General features: G+C 48.8%; 1 protein-coding gene and 1 non-coding gene across 2 annotated transcripts in view; one reads left to right on the forward strand and one right to left on the reverse strand.

Moving 5' to 3' along the window:
• Positions 1-16,648, reverse strand: part of LOC138969245 (hepatocyte growth factor receptor-like) — a gene marked incomplete in the record, with an annotated part of 40,920 nt that overhangs the window by 9,523 nt on the left and 14,749 nt on the right. Inside the window, 5 exon segments of the mRNA XM_070341991.1 lie at positions 10,373-10,509; positions 11,056-11,218; positions 13,583-13,692; positions 14,586-14,770; positions 16,165-16,248. Coding sequence (XP_070198092.1) covers positions 10,373-10,509; positions 11,056-11,218; positions 13,583-13,692; positions 14,586-14,770; positions 16,165-16,248 — 679 coding nt within the window.
• LOC138969992 (5S ribosomal RNA) lies at positions 427-545 on the forward strand. Its single transcript, XR_011456776.1, has one exon. It is a non-coding gene; the product is annotated as a 5S ribosomal RNA (ribosomal RNA).

The raw sequence follows: 16,648 nt of genomic DNA on the forward strand, positions 1-16,648 counted from the left end.
CAGCGTCATGTTTTACGCACGGAGAAGGGGATCTTTCGGCGCTCCGACTCTCCCTCCCCAAACGCTTTGCGTTTGCGGCGAGGGAGGGCGGAGAAAGCCTGTTTGAGCAAGCTCAATGCGAGCTTGCTCAAACAGGCTGGGCTTGAGCCTGGGACTTCGGGCGGGGCTGCGCCGTCGAAGGTTCGGGGAAGGTCGAGGAGAAAGAAAAAGCTTCTTTCTCCTTCTCCTTCAGTGGAACAGGCTTCCCCCCCTTCGACGCCGTTGTCCGGCCCTCAGTCTCAGGCTTCAGCTCCTCCCGGTTTCAAGCCTGGGGGGAAGGTTTCCTTCTCCTCCCTGGCTCGAATCCGGGGGCAGGTCGATTCCCAACCCTCTTTGGGGGTTGGTGAATCCGATCTAGGGGCTACTGGAGAGACTCAGGTTTTGACAGCCAACGGCCATACCACGTTGTAAACACCGGTTCTCGTCCGACCACCGAAGTTAAGCAACGTCGGGCCCGGTTAGTACTTGGATGGGTGACCGCCTGGGAACACCGGGTGCAGTTGGCATTAAAATCTTCCTTTTTCCGGTGCCTCTCCTGTGCCCTCCTCGGTTTCCACCGCTGTGGAAGCCAGGAGGGACACGGGTCCTCCTCTGAACTCCCTCGCTGGGTCGTCTGCTGCTGTTTCGACAGTAGTTTCGGCCTCCTGGGGGGGGGAGATCGGAGGAGATGACGGGGTCTCTGAATTCCCTCCCCGCTGGGGTTGGGATGCGAATTGACCCCGTTCAGGGCGGTCCTGTGGGGGCAGGGGTTTCAGGCTTCGTGCCTACGACCACTGCTACTACGGTTCCCTCTGACGTCCGTGTGACTGGTGGCTGTCCCTCTTGTTAAGACGCTCCGGCCGACTAGTTACTGGACGTGGAGGTGTTCGACAGAACGTGGTACTTCTGTCGAATGGTCAGGGCGACGGGAACATTGTTTCTGTTGCTCAGACCGACACCTCCGACCGGACCGTCTTGACCCCACGCCATTCCTTAGCGTCTGGTGTTCGGGTGACGGATGGTCCGGACCAAGGGTCCGGAACGTTCCAGGCTTACGGGTCGGGATCGAACCGGACCCACGGGTCCCGACTGGACTTGACCTCCGGGTTTGGTCCGGACGGGACCCATGGTACGGGACCGTACCGGACCTTAGGGTCCGGTGCGGGACAGTACCTCTGGCCCTTGCCGGACCCCCGGACCTACGGGTCCGGATGGTACGGTACGGGACCAGTGGTTCGGTCGGGACCGGACCACCCGACCACCTCTGTTGGTCTGGGTGGTCTGGCACCGAACCGGAACACACCGGACCACCGGACCTACGGGTCCGGATGGTACGGTACCGGACCAGTGGTCCGGTCGGGGCCGGACCACTCGACCACCTCTGTTGGTCCGGGTGGTCTGGCACCGAACCGGACCATGCCGGACCTACGGGTCCGGATGGTACGATATGTCCACGTCCGACCGAGCCACCCGAACACTTCTGTGGGTACGGATGGTTCGGTACCGAACGGGACCTCCGGATGCTACGGGACCGGACCGAACCTACGGGTTCGGATGGTCCGGTACCGGACCAGTGGTCCGGTCCGAACCGGACCACCCGACCACCTCTGTTGGTCCGGATGGTCTGTCACCGAACCGGACCATACCGGACCACCGGACCTACGGGTCCGGATGGTACGGTAGGTCCACGTCCGGACCGAACCACCCGAACACTTCTGTGGGTACGGATGGTTCGGTGCCGTACGGGACCTCCGGATGGTACGGGACCGGACCACAGGACCGGAACACCGGACCACCCTATCGGATCGGTCCGGACCACCCGACCACCTCTGTTGGTCCGGATGGTCTGGCACCGAACCGGACCTACGGGTCCGGATGGTACGGTATGTCCACGTCCGGACCGAGCCACCCGAACACTTCTGTGGGTACGGGTGGTTCGGTGCCGAACGGGACCTCCGGATGGTACGGGACCGGACCGGACCTACGGGTCCGGATGGTCCGGTACTGGACCGGTGGTCCGGTCCGGACCGGACCACCCGACCACCTCTGTTGGTCCGGATGGTCTGGCACTGGACCACCGGACTTACGGGTCCGGATGGTGCGGTGTGTCCACGTCCGGACCGAACCACCCGAACACTTCTGTGGGTACGGATGGTTCGGTGCCGAACGGGACCTCCGGATGGTACGGGACCGGACCGGAACACCGGACCGGAACACCGGACCACCCTACCGGACCGGTCCGGACCACCCGACCACCTCTGTTGGTCCGGATGGTCTGGCACCGAACCGGACCTACGGGTCCGGATGGTACGGTACGTCCACGCCCGGACCGAGCCACCCGAACACTTCTGTGCGTACGGATGGTTCGATGTCGAACAGGACCTCCGGATGGTACCGGACCTACGGGTCCGGACCTACGGGTCCGGATGGCCCGGTGCCGGACCACCCGACCACCTCTGTTGGTCTGGATGGTCTGGCACCGAACCGGACCATACCGGACCACGGGTCCGTATGGTACGGTATGTCCACGTCCGGACCTAACCACCCGAACACTTCTGTGGGTACGATGGTTCGGTGCCGAACGGGACCTCCGGATGGTCCGGCACCGGACCGGAACACCGGACCACCCTACCGGACCGGATCGGCACCCCCGACCGGACCGGACCATTTCTTTTCTGATCAGACCCGATGGGTTCCTGTTCAGTCTATAAATGGCGGGGGTTCGTTGGCTGGGCTGACCCAACAGTCGCAGGGTTGTTGTTTTTCTCCCCCTTCGGCTGCTGGAGACGTTTCGTCTTTGGGGCAGGGGTCTTCGCAGCCTCTTGCTTCTGTGGGCGTTTCTTCACAGCCTGCTTCATCGCTTTCGGCTCTTCCCCCTCAAGCTCCCTACACTCCTGCTTTTGAGGAGTTGTCGGGAAGTGAAGAGGAGAGTGAGTCGGAGGACGATAGGGAGGAGGATCAGGGTCGCCCTGAGGTTAACACTGATCCTCTACCCTTGCCGGTTTCTGATGGAACTTCCGAAGCTATGCTTCGTACTTTCCAACAGTACATGACAGACATCACGCGGCGTCTTGACGTCACGGATGCCTCTCTTAAGCGTCTGTCGTCTAGTGTTGACACACAGGACCTGGACCCGGGGTCTGAGGACGAGAGGCAGGAGGCTCGTCCTCGCACAGCTAGAAGGACGTTTGAACAGTTTCAGGACGTCCTTCCCTGAGACGCCCTCTCGTCCTTTGAGTCCGCTTCGGCCCGGGCGTGGGAGGCTCACGCCGCGTCTGCCGGCGGCTCGTTTTATGAACGATCCGTCCGCCGGCAATTCGCGTTCCACCCTAGTCTTAGTGCCACGGTGGAAGCGGCAGCACATCGCCTGAGGAGTACAGATTCACGTGCAAACGCGACCTATGTTCCTCGGGAGGACGCGGGTTCAGTGCCATGCTTTCCTTTGGGAGGCGCACCTCCACTGTTTCCTCGTGTCCAATCTGTTCCGTCCCTCCCTTTTCCCTTTGACTCTCGAACTCTCCCTTTCCAGACTTCGAGTGTTTAGGGTGGGGCTGACGGTGATGTGTTCGTTGGGGAGGTGCCTTCGGTCAAGAAGGTGGAACTGAGCTCTGCTTCGTTCCACAATCTTGAGGCCACCGTTTCTTCCACAGTCGAGGCCCAATCACAGGCCTTGACATGGATGAGCACGCTGTCCACACTGTTGAACCCTCCCGATCGGGCAGAGTCCGATTCCACTCGGGTCCTTGACACGGTTCGAGTGGATCGGGCTTTGCATGCCGTGCGATCGTGCGTGACGTCTGCGGCAGAATTGGCCATTGGAACACGGGTCCACTTTATTGGCCCTGTTCCGTGATCATTTTCTGCCTACTTCTATAGTGCCTCCGGATATGAGGAAGAGTCTGAGGAACACGTTTCCTCAGCCTTCTTCCCTCTTTCATCCGGACACTGTTCGTTCTGTGGTGGAGTCCACACGCCAGAGGAACACTGATTCTCTGATGGTTGGCCTCGCTGCTTCGGCGACGGCGGCGGGGAGTAAGAGAAGTGCTACAGTCACCTCCAGCTCCCAGCCTCAGAAGAAGAAGAAGAAGCCAGTTTCACTGCCTCCTTCTTCCTCCTCTTAGGCGCCTGTTGCGTTCCCAAGCAAGACGAAGGGTGCTCAGACAGGTAAGGGGAAGCACCACCACCAGGGGGGGTGGTCGCAAGCCTGCGCCTGCCCGCCAGCAGAATTTTCAGTGAGTCCCGGCCCTACGTTGACGCCCCCTCAAGTTGCCCCTCTTTCGTCCGTCGGTTCCCTTTTTCGGGCCCGCGGCATGTGGGGCAGACTGGTCTCCAACCAGTTTTTCTTGAGGGTGGTGTGGTCGGGGTTTTCTCTACCGCTGTCGTCACAACCTCCATTGTCCGCTCTACCCTGGACGTTCCCCCCTCCTCGAGACCCTGCCAGATGGCAGGCTCTTCAGGACGAGGTGAACTCGTTGGTCGAGAAGAAGGCGGTCTACCCCCTTTCTCAGCCTTCTCGGGGGTTCTGCTCCCGCCTGTTCACCGTCCCCAAAAAGGACGGCCGGTTCAGGCCGGTGTTGGACCTCTCCACCTTGAACTTGTACCTTCACAGGTGCAAGTTCAAGATGGAAACCCCTTCGTCGGTCCGGTTGGTCATCCGGCCAAACGTTTGGGCCATGTCTGGGACCTCCAGGATGCTTACTTCCACATCCTGGTGGCCCCGGGGTACCGACATCTGCTCCGGTTCGTTTGGGAGGGCACAGTGTTCGAGTTTCGGGCCCTCCCATTCGGCCTGTCCTTGGCCCCTCTGATTTTCAACGGGGACAACAACACCACATGCTTAGCTTACCTTCGCCACCAGGGGGGCACCAATTCTCGGTCCCTCTCCCTGTTGGCGGAGGAGATTCTGCTCTGGTGCCAGACCAATCAGGTCCGGATGTCAGTCCAGTTCGTTCCGGGGAAAATGAACGCCCTGGCCGACATTCTCAGTCGGGGCGATCAGGTTCTCTCCACAGAATGGACCATCGCTCACAACGTTCTACAGCGTCTGTGGGCAAGGTGGGACCGTCCTCTGATCGATCGGTTCGCAACTCGATTCAGCGCTCGGCTTCCCAGGTACGTCAGCCCCTTTCGAGACATGAATGCGTTCCACTTGGACGCATTCACTCTCTTGTGGAGGCTCCTCGATGCTTACGCCTATCCCCCGACATCTCTGATTCCGAGGGTGCTGGCAAAATATCTGCAGGAACGACCAAGACTGATTTTGGTCGCGCCTTACTGGCCAACAGCTCCGTGGTTTCCAGATCTTCGCGGTCTCACCCACGTAGACCCTCTACCTCTGGATCTGGACGGGGGAGGTCTGCTCCAGCCTCGATCATGCCTCCCTCATCCACGTCCAGAGAGTCTGTGCTTGACCGCATGGCTCTTGTGCGCTCCAAACTGCTTGCACTAGGATTGCACAAGAGTTCAGTAGAGTTTTCCTTGAACGCTAAGAGGCGATCAACTAATCAGCTCTACGACTTACGCTGGAGAGCTTGGGCCACCTTCGCCTTGTCCAAGGGGATAAAGCCGCTTTATCCCTCAACACAGGACTTGGCCAACTTCCTGGTGGAAGTGTATCAAAAGAAGAGTCTTTCTTCTAAGACTCTTCTTGGATACAGATCTGCCATCGCTTCCACGATTGCGGCCGCTACTGGTCGCAGATCTGAACACTTGATCAGGTCCTCCCTCATCGCTAATGTCCTTTCGGGTATTAGCAATGCAGCGGTGTCTAAACCTCGGGTTTCATTTCCCAAGGGGGATGTCTTTCTGGTCCTCAAACTCCTGCGTAGCAATGAGTTTGAACCCCTGGCAGGCATCAGTATCAAGTTGCTGATTTTTAAGACTAATTGTTCCTCATCGCTTTAGCCACTTGCCGTAGACTCAGTGGTATTCAAGCTTTGAGTGGCCTGGACTTTGACATTGAGTTCACCACACAGCAGTGGTTGCCAGCATGGTCACGTCAGTCTAAGGTATGTTTCTTGGGTATATTTTCTTTTACGGTAGTACTGTTCGAAAATTGCCTGGGTATCTTAATCCTTGGATTTAAGTGATTTTGATTAAGGAGTTTAATACTCTACATATCACCCTCACACCACTCTGGTATTCTGTGCAAGAATAGTACTGTCGAGGTAAGTGTTATATTGACTGTAAGGCTTCTTTTTAAGCCTACTGTCTATATGATACTTACCGAGACAGTACTATTAGAGTTTCCCTCCCGCCTCCCCTCTTGATATGTTATGGGCTTTTTGAGGGTCTGCAGCTCATAAAGAAAGAGGACGCGCCACCTACATCCTGTAAGGGGGAAGCACTCGGACAGTGCTTGGGATCCACGGTGGCGCATGGTTATGGGAGATAATTGTACCCACTCAGCGTTTTGTCCAATTTTTTCGGCCTATAATAGATAATGTGCAAGAATAGTACTGTCTCGGTAAGTATCATATAGACAGTAGGCTTAAAAAGAAGCCTTACATTTTTTCCTAAATTTGATCGATCACTTCGCATTGCTACTACAGAGAACAGCAACACGCACATCTCCTAAAACAAGAAGAGCAAACGCTCGATCGAGTCACTTTCGCAGTTCTGAATATTATATGAGGCATCAGATGGACAGGAAGAAATTGCTATTCACAACACAATGAGTCACGTTCACATAAAATTTGAGCCCGGTCACTTTTATAGTTTCCGAGAAAAGCCCAACGTTAAGTTGTGTGTTGCCGAACAGAAAAGGCTAGTTATCTCCCTTGTTTTTCTGATAACGTTCGTAAAAAGCTACAGATTTAAATACTTTGATGTAAAGAATAATCCTACAAAGTTTCAATCACATCCGATGAACTTTGTCAAAGATATAAAATGTCTAATTTTTCCTTTGACGCTGACCTGTGACCTTGAAAAAGGTCAAAGGTCAACGAAACCATCGTTAAAGTGTAGAGGTCATTGGAGGTCATGACTAAACAAAATATGAGCCCGATCGCTTTGATAGTTTCCGAGAAAAGTCCAACGTTAAGGTGGTGTCTACGGACGGCCGGCCGGACGGCCGGCCGGACGGCCAGCCGGACAGACTAACACTGACCGATTACATAGAGTCACTTTTACTCAAGTGACTCAACAAAGCAACGTATAACCACGATGCCGAAAACACGGAGGCAGGCCTATGATGCAGCCTACAAACTTGCAGCCATAGACTTGGCTGTTGAAAAAGGCAATCGCGCTGCTGCTCAACAAATCGGCGTCAATGAAAGCATGATTAGGCGTTGGCGAAAGCAACGAGGCGAACTTGTGAAATGCAAGAAATCCACAAAAGCATTCCGTGGTTGCAAGGCACGCTGGCCACAATTAGAAAACGAAATGGAGGACTGGGTCAACACACAACGTGCGGATGGTCGCGGTGTTTCAACTGTTCAGCTTTGTCTGAAAGCACGCACCATTGCAACACGTCTGAAGATAGACGACTTCAAAGGCGGTCAATCTTGGTGTTGCCGATTTTTGAGGCGCAAAGGTCTGTCACTGCGTGCACGTACAACTTTGTGCCAACAGCTGCCGCCAGACTTCCAGGAGAAAATGATGTCATTTCGAAACTACGCACAAGAGCAGGTAGCTGAGAATCTGATTGGCCCACAGAACATCATAAATATGGATGAGGTTCCGTTGACCTTTGACCTTCCATTGACACGCACAGTAAACAAAAAGGGCGAGTCTTCTGTGGCACTGAAAACAACGGGACATGAAAAAACACACTTCACCTGTGTTTTGTCGTGCACGGCTTCGGGTGAAAAGCTTCCGCCGATGGTGATTTTCAAGCGAATCACAATGCCGAAAGAAAAGTTTCCGAAGGGGATCGTCGTGCAGGTTAACAAGAAGGGGTGGATGGATGAGAAGATGATGGACACCTGGCTGACAGAATGCTATGGGAAAAGGCCAGGGGGTTTCTTCCGTCGCACTAAAGCTCTGTTAGTCATGGACAGCATGCGTGCACACATCACTGAGAAGGTCAAAAAGTCAGTCACTGCCACCAACTCCATCATCGCTATCATCCCGGGTGGCACAACAAAGTACCTGCAACCCCTCGATATCAGTGTGAACCGGCCCTTCAAAGTGGTGATGAGGGATGAGTGGGAGAGGTGGATGGTGGATGGCGAGAAATCATTCACAAAGACTGGCCGCATGCGTAGAGCAACCTTTGCAGATGTGTGCCAGTGGGTCCTGAAAGCTTGGGATGCTGTCAAAAAGTCAACGATCATCAACGGCTTCAGAAAGGCTGAGATCATCACTGGAGCAGACGACGCGACAGACAACACGACAGCCACTGACAGTGGGGCCGAGAGTGACACTTCCGGTGACTCTGTGCCAGAAGCCATTCTGAACTTGTTCATCTCCGACACTGAGGAGTCCGACTTCAGCGGATTTTCAGCATCAGATGTTGAGTGATTTACAGAACTAACTACAGGTGCTGTGTGCAGGACGAGAGGACTGTTTGATAGTCCAGAGTTCTGTGAATCACTCAACATCTGATGCTGAAAGTAAAGTGAAAAACTGACAAGTTAGCCGGTTCGTTTTTGTGTGTGTGTGGTTTTTTTTTCGTTGACTTTCGATGTTTCTTGACTTGAACTTTGCTTCTAGGCGCGGCTTGTATGCCGGAGCGGCTTGTGTATGGATTTTTCTAAATTTTTTTTAAAAATCGGGGGGTGCGGCTTATACCCAGGTGCGTCTTATAGGTCGACTTTTACGGTACTACATGTGTCATGGAGTCAGTAAGAGTTATATGGAACCTTCTTCCTGGCACGCTCCATGACACATGTCGTATGCATAAAGAGTGCTTACTTCCCTTTGGTTATTTGATATCTTAACAACGCTCTGCCTCATTTCGTTTAAGATTCTCACTGATACTTTTGAGGCGACCCTGTAACAATGCATGTGTTTGTACTGTTTAAAACCAGTCTTGATCTAAGGACTATGTCCGGTTGAGAATAAATGCTTGTTCTTGTGTATGACTGTGTACGCAAGTGTTAGTTAGAGTGCCTTGGAGAATAATGAGCATATGAGCTTGCGATGATTATCCTTTATTGAGGATGAAAGTCGCTTGTTCCTTTCAATGCTTGTTATTCTCTCAGATGCCAGGAGAAAGGTTCCGTATAACTCTCACTTACTCCATTATACATGTCGTATGCATAAAGAGTGCTTACTTCACTTTGTTTATTTGATATCTTTTTTTTGCATGTAGTTTTTGGCTCACGTAAGTGTAGCCTATGCGATGATAAACTTTGTCTGTCTGTGCGTGCGTGCGTGCGTGCGTGCGTGCGTGCGTGCGTGTGTGTGTGATAGAAACTTTAACATTTCCGAGTCTATGGATAAAGCTCGCATAAGAAGATTACGTCTCGGTCAAAAGTGTTTGACGTGTGTGATTGAAGACGTCACATTATGACGTAAGAGGGTTAGACGTCACGCAAAGGAATTACTGAAAGTCTCGGTCATTGTTATTGTGAGCGGGCCGAGACTAGTTGGCAGATCCAGGGTCTCGCTTTCTTGCACAGTTTCACCTATGCTTACTGTGTGTGTGTGTGTGTGTGTGTGTGTGTGTGTGTGTGTGTGTGTGTGTGTGTGTGTGTGTGTGTGTGTGTGTGTGTGTGTGTGTGTGTGTGTGTATGTGTGACGGAGTGATTGAGTTTGTGTTACTGTTTGTCGATTTCTTACGTGAGCCTTGAAGGCTTCGCCTCTTGTTGTTGTTGTTTTGGTTTTTTTTCCTTTAACGGAAATCCACGAAATCGCGGAGAATTGGATTGCCTGTTGAAACAGGAAAACAACACAAACTATGGGGAAGTAGGTCGTCTGGTATTACAAGTTAATATATTGTATCATGAGAGTATAGCTGAAACAGGAAATTCACACTAATTGATGGGAAGTAGGAGGTCCTCTGGTATTACCGGTACTGCACCCTGTTGGTGTATTCGGTTCTCAACTGCTCCATCACAGTGATGGGAGGGGGGGGGGGGGGGGGGAGGGGGAGAGAGAGAGAGAGAGGGGGAGGGGAAGAAAGAGAGAGGGGAGGGAAAGAAAGAGAAATAGGGAGAGAAAGAAAAAGAGGATGCGAGAGAGAAGAGGGGAGAAGAGAAAAAAACATTTAGACAAAACTTGACTAAATGTAAAAAGGAGAGAGGAAGAGAGAGACATAGGAAGGAAAGAGAGAGAGAGAAACAGAGGAGCAGAGAGAGAGGAACAGAACAAGATGGAAAGAGAGAGAAAAAAAGAGACACAGAGACAGGGTGAGCAGACAGGAGTAGAACATTATTTCTGTAGAATCTTGACAGGTGATAATGCTTACAGCATGTTTGGACAGTAGTTGGGCTGCGGCATGCGTCGTCCAGCCTTGAGGTAACGAATGATGTCCCAGTTGTCCACCTCTGGGTAAGGCGTCACTCCTCTTGTCAGCAGCTCCCACAGTACCACTCCATATGACCACTGAAAAACAGCCCACATTTCTGTCATGCTTATAATACCCTTCTTCTATTGAAGTACAGTGAAAACCCCTTAGACCCACCCGAATTAAGACTCCTAATTTATAAGACTGTGACTTTTAAAATGTCGTGTTCATACTTCTGTAAATTAACTTCCATTATGAGACCTCCTCCTTTTATCAGACTTAATTTTCTCATCTTTTTGGCAGTCTTAAAAGGGGGGGGGGGGGGGGGGGGGGCTCATTGATTACTCTGTAAGTCTGAAGGGGAAGTGAACCCAAAAAGAAATACAGCATGAAGACTCATTCTGAAGTTTGGGCAAAACCTGCACAAACAATTTACTATGCTGTCATTGTTGTTGACTCTAAAAATTACATTCCTGATTGAACCATGGTTTGAACCCATGCCGAAATCGACAAACTGGTTTCAAAGCCAGCATGCTACCAACTGAACTGTACCTTTCGCACAAGCCGAAATATGCGCTTGTTGCTAACTTAAACTACCAGTAACAAAAGGCTAGTGAGATGAACAGCTAAGTGACCAGACTGACCACATCGGTCTTGGAGCTGTAGGTGCCTTTCTCCAGACTCTCCAGCGCCATCCACTTGACCGGCAGCTTAGCCTTCTTGTTCTCAGAGCTGTAGTACTCCTTCTCGTAGATGTCACGCGCCAGCCCAAAGTCAGCCACTCGTACGCGGAACTCTTCGTCTAGCCTGTCAAATAGGGTTGAACATTATGTCGCAGGGCGACTTCACCCTGAGGGTTAAAATTTGTAATGAGTTTGTTACCATGGGTTTAGTAAATCAAATCTATCAAAGTGTATGTTCTGTAATGCATTTTATCCAACATTCCATTCAATAAAGACCTTTGTGGTTATTTTTGTTAAATTATCAACTCTATAATGGGAAGTGAATATGTTCTGTAATGCATTTTTTTTTTAAACATTCCATTCATTCAAGTCTAAGCTCCTCTATGTCCATGTTCTCTGAGAACAAGAAATTTACCATGCCCAGAAACAACATTATAGCACATTTTTAATTAGCCAGACCACTGAAACTTCCGATAACCACGTGCAGTCTTGGGGCTTAGAGTCTGTGCATGTTTATCAAGAGTTTCAATGCTACAGTTCTTCTAACATTTCTGCGCTTTAATTAGTTCTTTTTCCCTGGGAAACCGCCATAGGGACGTTCAGGATTCAAGCTATTATAGTTTGCATTGAGTCTTTAGTTTGAAACATTATCATTCTGTCTGTTTCAGAATTTCTTCACAAAGAAAGTTTGATAGTTTTAATACGGTATTGTTGTGCATGCATGCAATTACATATTCAGTACATGTATTGGACACCTCATGAAATAAGTTAGTATGAAAAAAAGGATTTTCAGTGAAAAATTGTTCCTTAATTGTATCTCTTTGTATAAATACTCCATTCCTGGTTTCAATTGCACCAACATTTGCAATTCAATACATCACTGCTTCAATGATTATACTATACTGTTTGTAATATGAGGAAATCAAATTTATATGAGGCTGAAAAATGGAATGACAACCGAACAAAGCTAAGAGCAAAACAAAAAATCAATAACAAATCAAAGAAAAGAATTGGCTTTCAAACTGTTGAAATATCACACACGCATGCACACACACACACACACATGTGCACACACATGTGCGCACACACACACACACACATACTCACACAGAGATACAGACAGAGAGAGAGAGAGAGAGAGAGAGAGAGAGAGAGAGAAAGAAAAAGGTTCTAGTATACAAGAAACAACCCCATCCACAAACAAACAAAACACATTTAAAAGCTGGATTGAACACTAAATTCAAATCCTTTCCTGCCTGGATGGAAAGACACAAAAAATTCTTCAATACTTTTTTTCTTCTCATTTCCGATTTACATTATCCTTACTTTCTTTGGTTTACCAGATTTGCTTCAACAGTGTTCCTGACATCTGAATATTACATTGCACACAGTTTACCCACATACATAACCATGTTCAATCTATTATTGCTTGGCAGACCAGCCACACACTTTTAGCATTACCCTGATCTTTGTGAATATTGTTAAGTGTTATTACTGTTTCATTGCAATTTCCTGTAACAAAGTAAACTTGAAGTTTAAAGTCACACTACTTCTCATGAAAACAGTTGGGCTCACCATCTAAGATCCGGCCAGGCTTTTACATGGGATTAGACCATCACAGATCTGGCCAGGCTTTTACATGGGATGAGACCATCACAGATCTCGCCAGGCTTTTACATGGGATTAGACCATCACAGATCTCGCCAGGCTTTTACATGGGATTAGACCATCACAGATCTGGCCAGGCTTTTACATGGGATTAGACCATCACAGATCTGGCCAGGCTTTTACATGGGATTAGACCATCACAGATCTCGCCAGGCTTTTACATGGGATGAGACCATCCCTCCACTTGGACTCAAACCAAACATCATCACTGAGATTTCTTGCAGTGGCCAGTTGACATTTTTTTTCTTCAAAAGAAAAATCCAATTTATCAGGAAATGTCCAGTTTGCACAGAGAGCACCTAGGCTGCTCATTTTTGGAATGTGACCTCCTTTGTTCACGGGCTTAGACTCCCACGTTCACTAGTTTTTTTAGCACGAGTAGTTTTTTTTACGTGTGTGACCGTTTTTACCCCGCCATTCTGGCAGCATACGCCGATTTCGGGGGAGGCATGCTGGATACTTTCATGTTTCTATAACCCACCGAACTCTGACATGGATTACAGGATCTTTTCCGTGCGCACTTGGTCTTGTGCTTGCGCGTACACACAAAGGGAGGTAAGGCACTAGCAGGTCTGCACATAAGTTGACCTGGGAGATTGGAAAAATCTCCACTCTTAACCCACTAGCCGGCAGCGACCGGGATTCGAACTCATGACCTCCCGATTAGGAGGCCGACGTCTTACCACCACTCCACTGCGAGCCCCGGTATGTGACCAAGTGGAGGGATTGTCTCCACCCATATAAAAGCGGTGCCAGACCGTGGATGCATGGTGAGCCAAACTACTATCACGGGAAGGAGTGTGTCTGAAAGCAGACTTACATGCAGTTTCTGGCGGCTAAGTCTCTATGAACAAACTTGAGGCCGGCCAAATAGTCCATTCCACGAGCAATGTCAACGCCAAACATAATCAAATCCTTAATTGTGGGTTGCTGCAATGCAAACCAAACCAAAAATGTCAACAAAAATTGCATTGGTTAGGGATTAGGATAAAGCAAATTCAAGCAAAATTCAACAGCTTTCTTCAAATAAAACTCTTTGGGCATGCATGCAAAAAACAAGTCTTTGTGAATTCCAATTATTCAGGCTAAAATAAATACTCCAATTTTTAAATGAATAAGAGACAAGGCAGAATGAAAATAATTTGGGAATGTTAGGAAAATGTGCATGGTAAAATAAAATACAATTTTAATCAAATGTTTAATCACACAAAAAGATTCGCTACATTTGATGCAGTCATGCAGTTATGAATCTATTCAGTAGGTGGAGTCCCAAATCTTTTAAATAAAGGAACAAGAACTGAAAATTGTTTCCAAAGAACTACAAAGCAGGTTTATTTAATCTAGCTATCAAATTAATTGGTAAGTAAAAATTGAGTAGGGGTAAAAAATAAAATTAGGAAAAACACTAACACAAACCCAACAGAAGAATATTACAGCATCACCCAAACTTTTTTGTTTGTTTGTTTGTTTGCTTAACGCCCAGCAGACCACGAAGGGCCATATCAGGGCGGTGCTGCTTTGACATATAACATGCGCCACACACAAGACAGAAGTCGCAGCACAGGCTTCATGTCTCACCCAGTCACATTATTCTGACACCGGACCAACCAGTCCTAGCACTAACCCCATAATGCCAGACGCCAGGCGGAGCAGCCACTAGATTGCCAATTTTAAAGTCTTAGGTATGACCCCGCCGGGGTTCGAACCCACGACCTCCCGATCACGGGGCGGACGCCTTACCACTAGGCCAACCGTGCTGGTATCACCCAAACTAAATCAAACACAATTTTATATACTCAGCACATGATGATAGTAAGCCTCACATTTTTCTCATCACGTATGTAGGTGAGAAGATCTCCATGTTTCATGAAGGGCAGGACCACTAGCGGCATATCATCAAGGTTCAGGCAAATGCCAATCAACGTCAATACGTTCTGATGGTGAAAATCTTTCATGATGAGCGCCTCTTGCAAAAAGCTCTGCAGTTCTATTGGTCGTGGATTGTTGTCTGCAAAACAGAACGTCCTGACTTCAGTTCTTTGAGAAAGAGACGACAATGAGGATGATGATGATGATGATGATGATGATGATGATGATGATGATAATGATGATGATGACGATGACGAAGACGACAATCATGAGCATGGTGATTATGATGATGATAACGACTAATGATGCTGACTGACTGACTGACATACAAAGGCACTAAGAGATAGAGACGTAATCATGATATCGTAAGATCTCTTTTAAATCAACGCTGTTTTAGCAGTGGTTCAAGTCTCCCGAGTGCTCATCAGCAAAAGATTGGGGATTAATCTCCCGAAAAGATTTGATACGTTTGTAGCTGTTGTGGCGTTTTGCTGCATTTGCTCTTATTGTATAGCGGAACCCTACTTTTGACAAACCCAATATTAAGACTCCCTTCCTTTTAATACCCTGCTTTTTCAGAGTTTCTGTTCATAATGTCTGTGAACTTATCTCCATTTTAATAATTCTCTCCTTTTAGTTTCACACGCCGCGAAAGGGTTAAGACCCCGATTTTCTCAGAGTTTGGGAGGTTCCACTGCACTGATCAATCAGTATGTTAACCCTTTCGCTGCCAATCAAAACTTACTTATGTGCATTCCTGATTGCCAGGGAATTTTGGAGTTCGGGGTGTAATAATTCACAAAAAATTCTAGCTCCAATCTGGCAGTAGGTAGGTAAGTAAAACCTATGTTATTTTTAAAGGAAATTGAACCAAGAATCTGTTTTTAGTGTCTAAACATGGAAATGATAATTAGTTTGGCTTATAATAATGTTTAAATATGAACTTTTGAAAAATCAGTCCGGCGCATCTTCCAGTGCCTGTGGATCAAACACAGGTGGCTGTTTTGCTTGCTCCAAGAAAGGATCATAATCACTGTCATCTACCTGTTTCCAACGAATCGTCCGAAAGAAGATCTCCCCCTTCCCCTGTCAGTATCCATAATCATCCATAGCCTGTAGCGTCAGTCCGTCTTTGTTTTTCCCTACTAGGGCCCGGTCGACTGTCACCGTTAGCCATTTTGACGAGTCGAGCTTTCTCTCCCCTTTCCTGCCCGCCAAGGCCGAAAATAGCCTTCAGACGCAAAACAGCATCACCATTTATGTTTATTCATGAGAATGAGGTATCCTACCAAGCCATTGGCTGCTATTTGTGTGTCAGCAGTGACGTAGCATTTCTGGAAAATTCCTGAACGGAGAAGACGGGTTTACCCGTCCTAAGGCGCTGCGGCTGCACAAGCGCATGACGGGTATACCCGTCATAAGGCAGTCAAGGGGTTAATGTGATCACATTTCTGTCAAAATGTAGCAGGCTTGCAGTAGACTTTCTTCGTTTGTTGCTGTTTCTGTGTAAACTGTACTGCTCTATCAACTCACTATGCAGGGTTTTGATGGCCACCAGGATGTCTCCCTTCTGTTCTGGTAGAGTAAGGAAACCTCGCTTCACACAACCAAAGTTGCCTGCACACAATACACAAACACATCATACAACCAATATTAGTACACTCACAATTGTACCCTTACTGTTGATTCTTCTTTCTTCTTTTAATATTGTCATGAGAAGTATGATTAATAGAGATTAAAAATGAAGATAAAAGTTGCTTGTTCATTCAACGCCTGTCTTAAGTGCCAGTATCTGTGATCATATTTCATCTATAACCTGCACAATGTTTTTTTTTGTTTAACCTGTTCTGTTCTGCTGTAATCAAAAGCATTCTAGCTAGACCCTACAATTGTGTTCTGCCTTTTGCATGTGTGCGTGTGCGCAACATCCAATTTGTTCTTTAAATTGATTTTCCCACCCCAATAATATATTAAATATCAACCTCCGCCCCCTCCCCGCACACCCAAACCAAACCAA

Source organism: Littorina saxatilis, linkage group LG6 (genome assembly GCF_037325665.1).
Source record: "Littorina saxatilis isolate snail1 linkage group LG6, US_GU_Lsax_2.0, whole genome shotgun sequence".
Taxonomy (NCBI): domain Eukaryota; kingdom Metazoa; phylum Mollusca; class Gastropoda; order Littorinimorpha; family Littorinidae; genus Littorina; species Littorina saxatilis.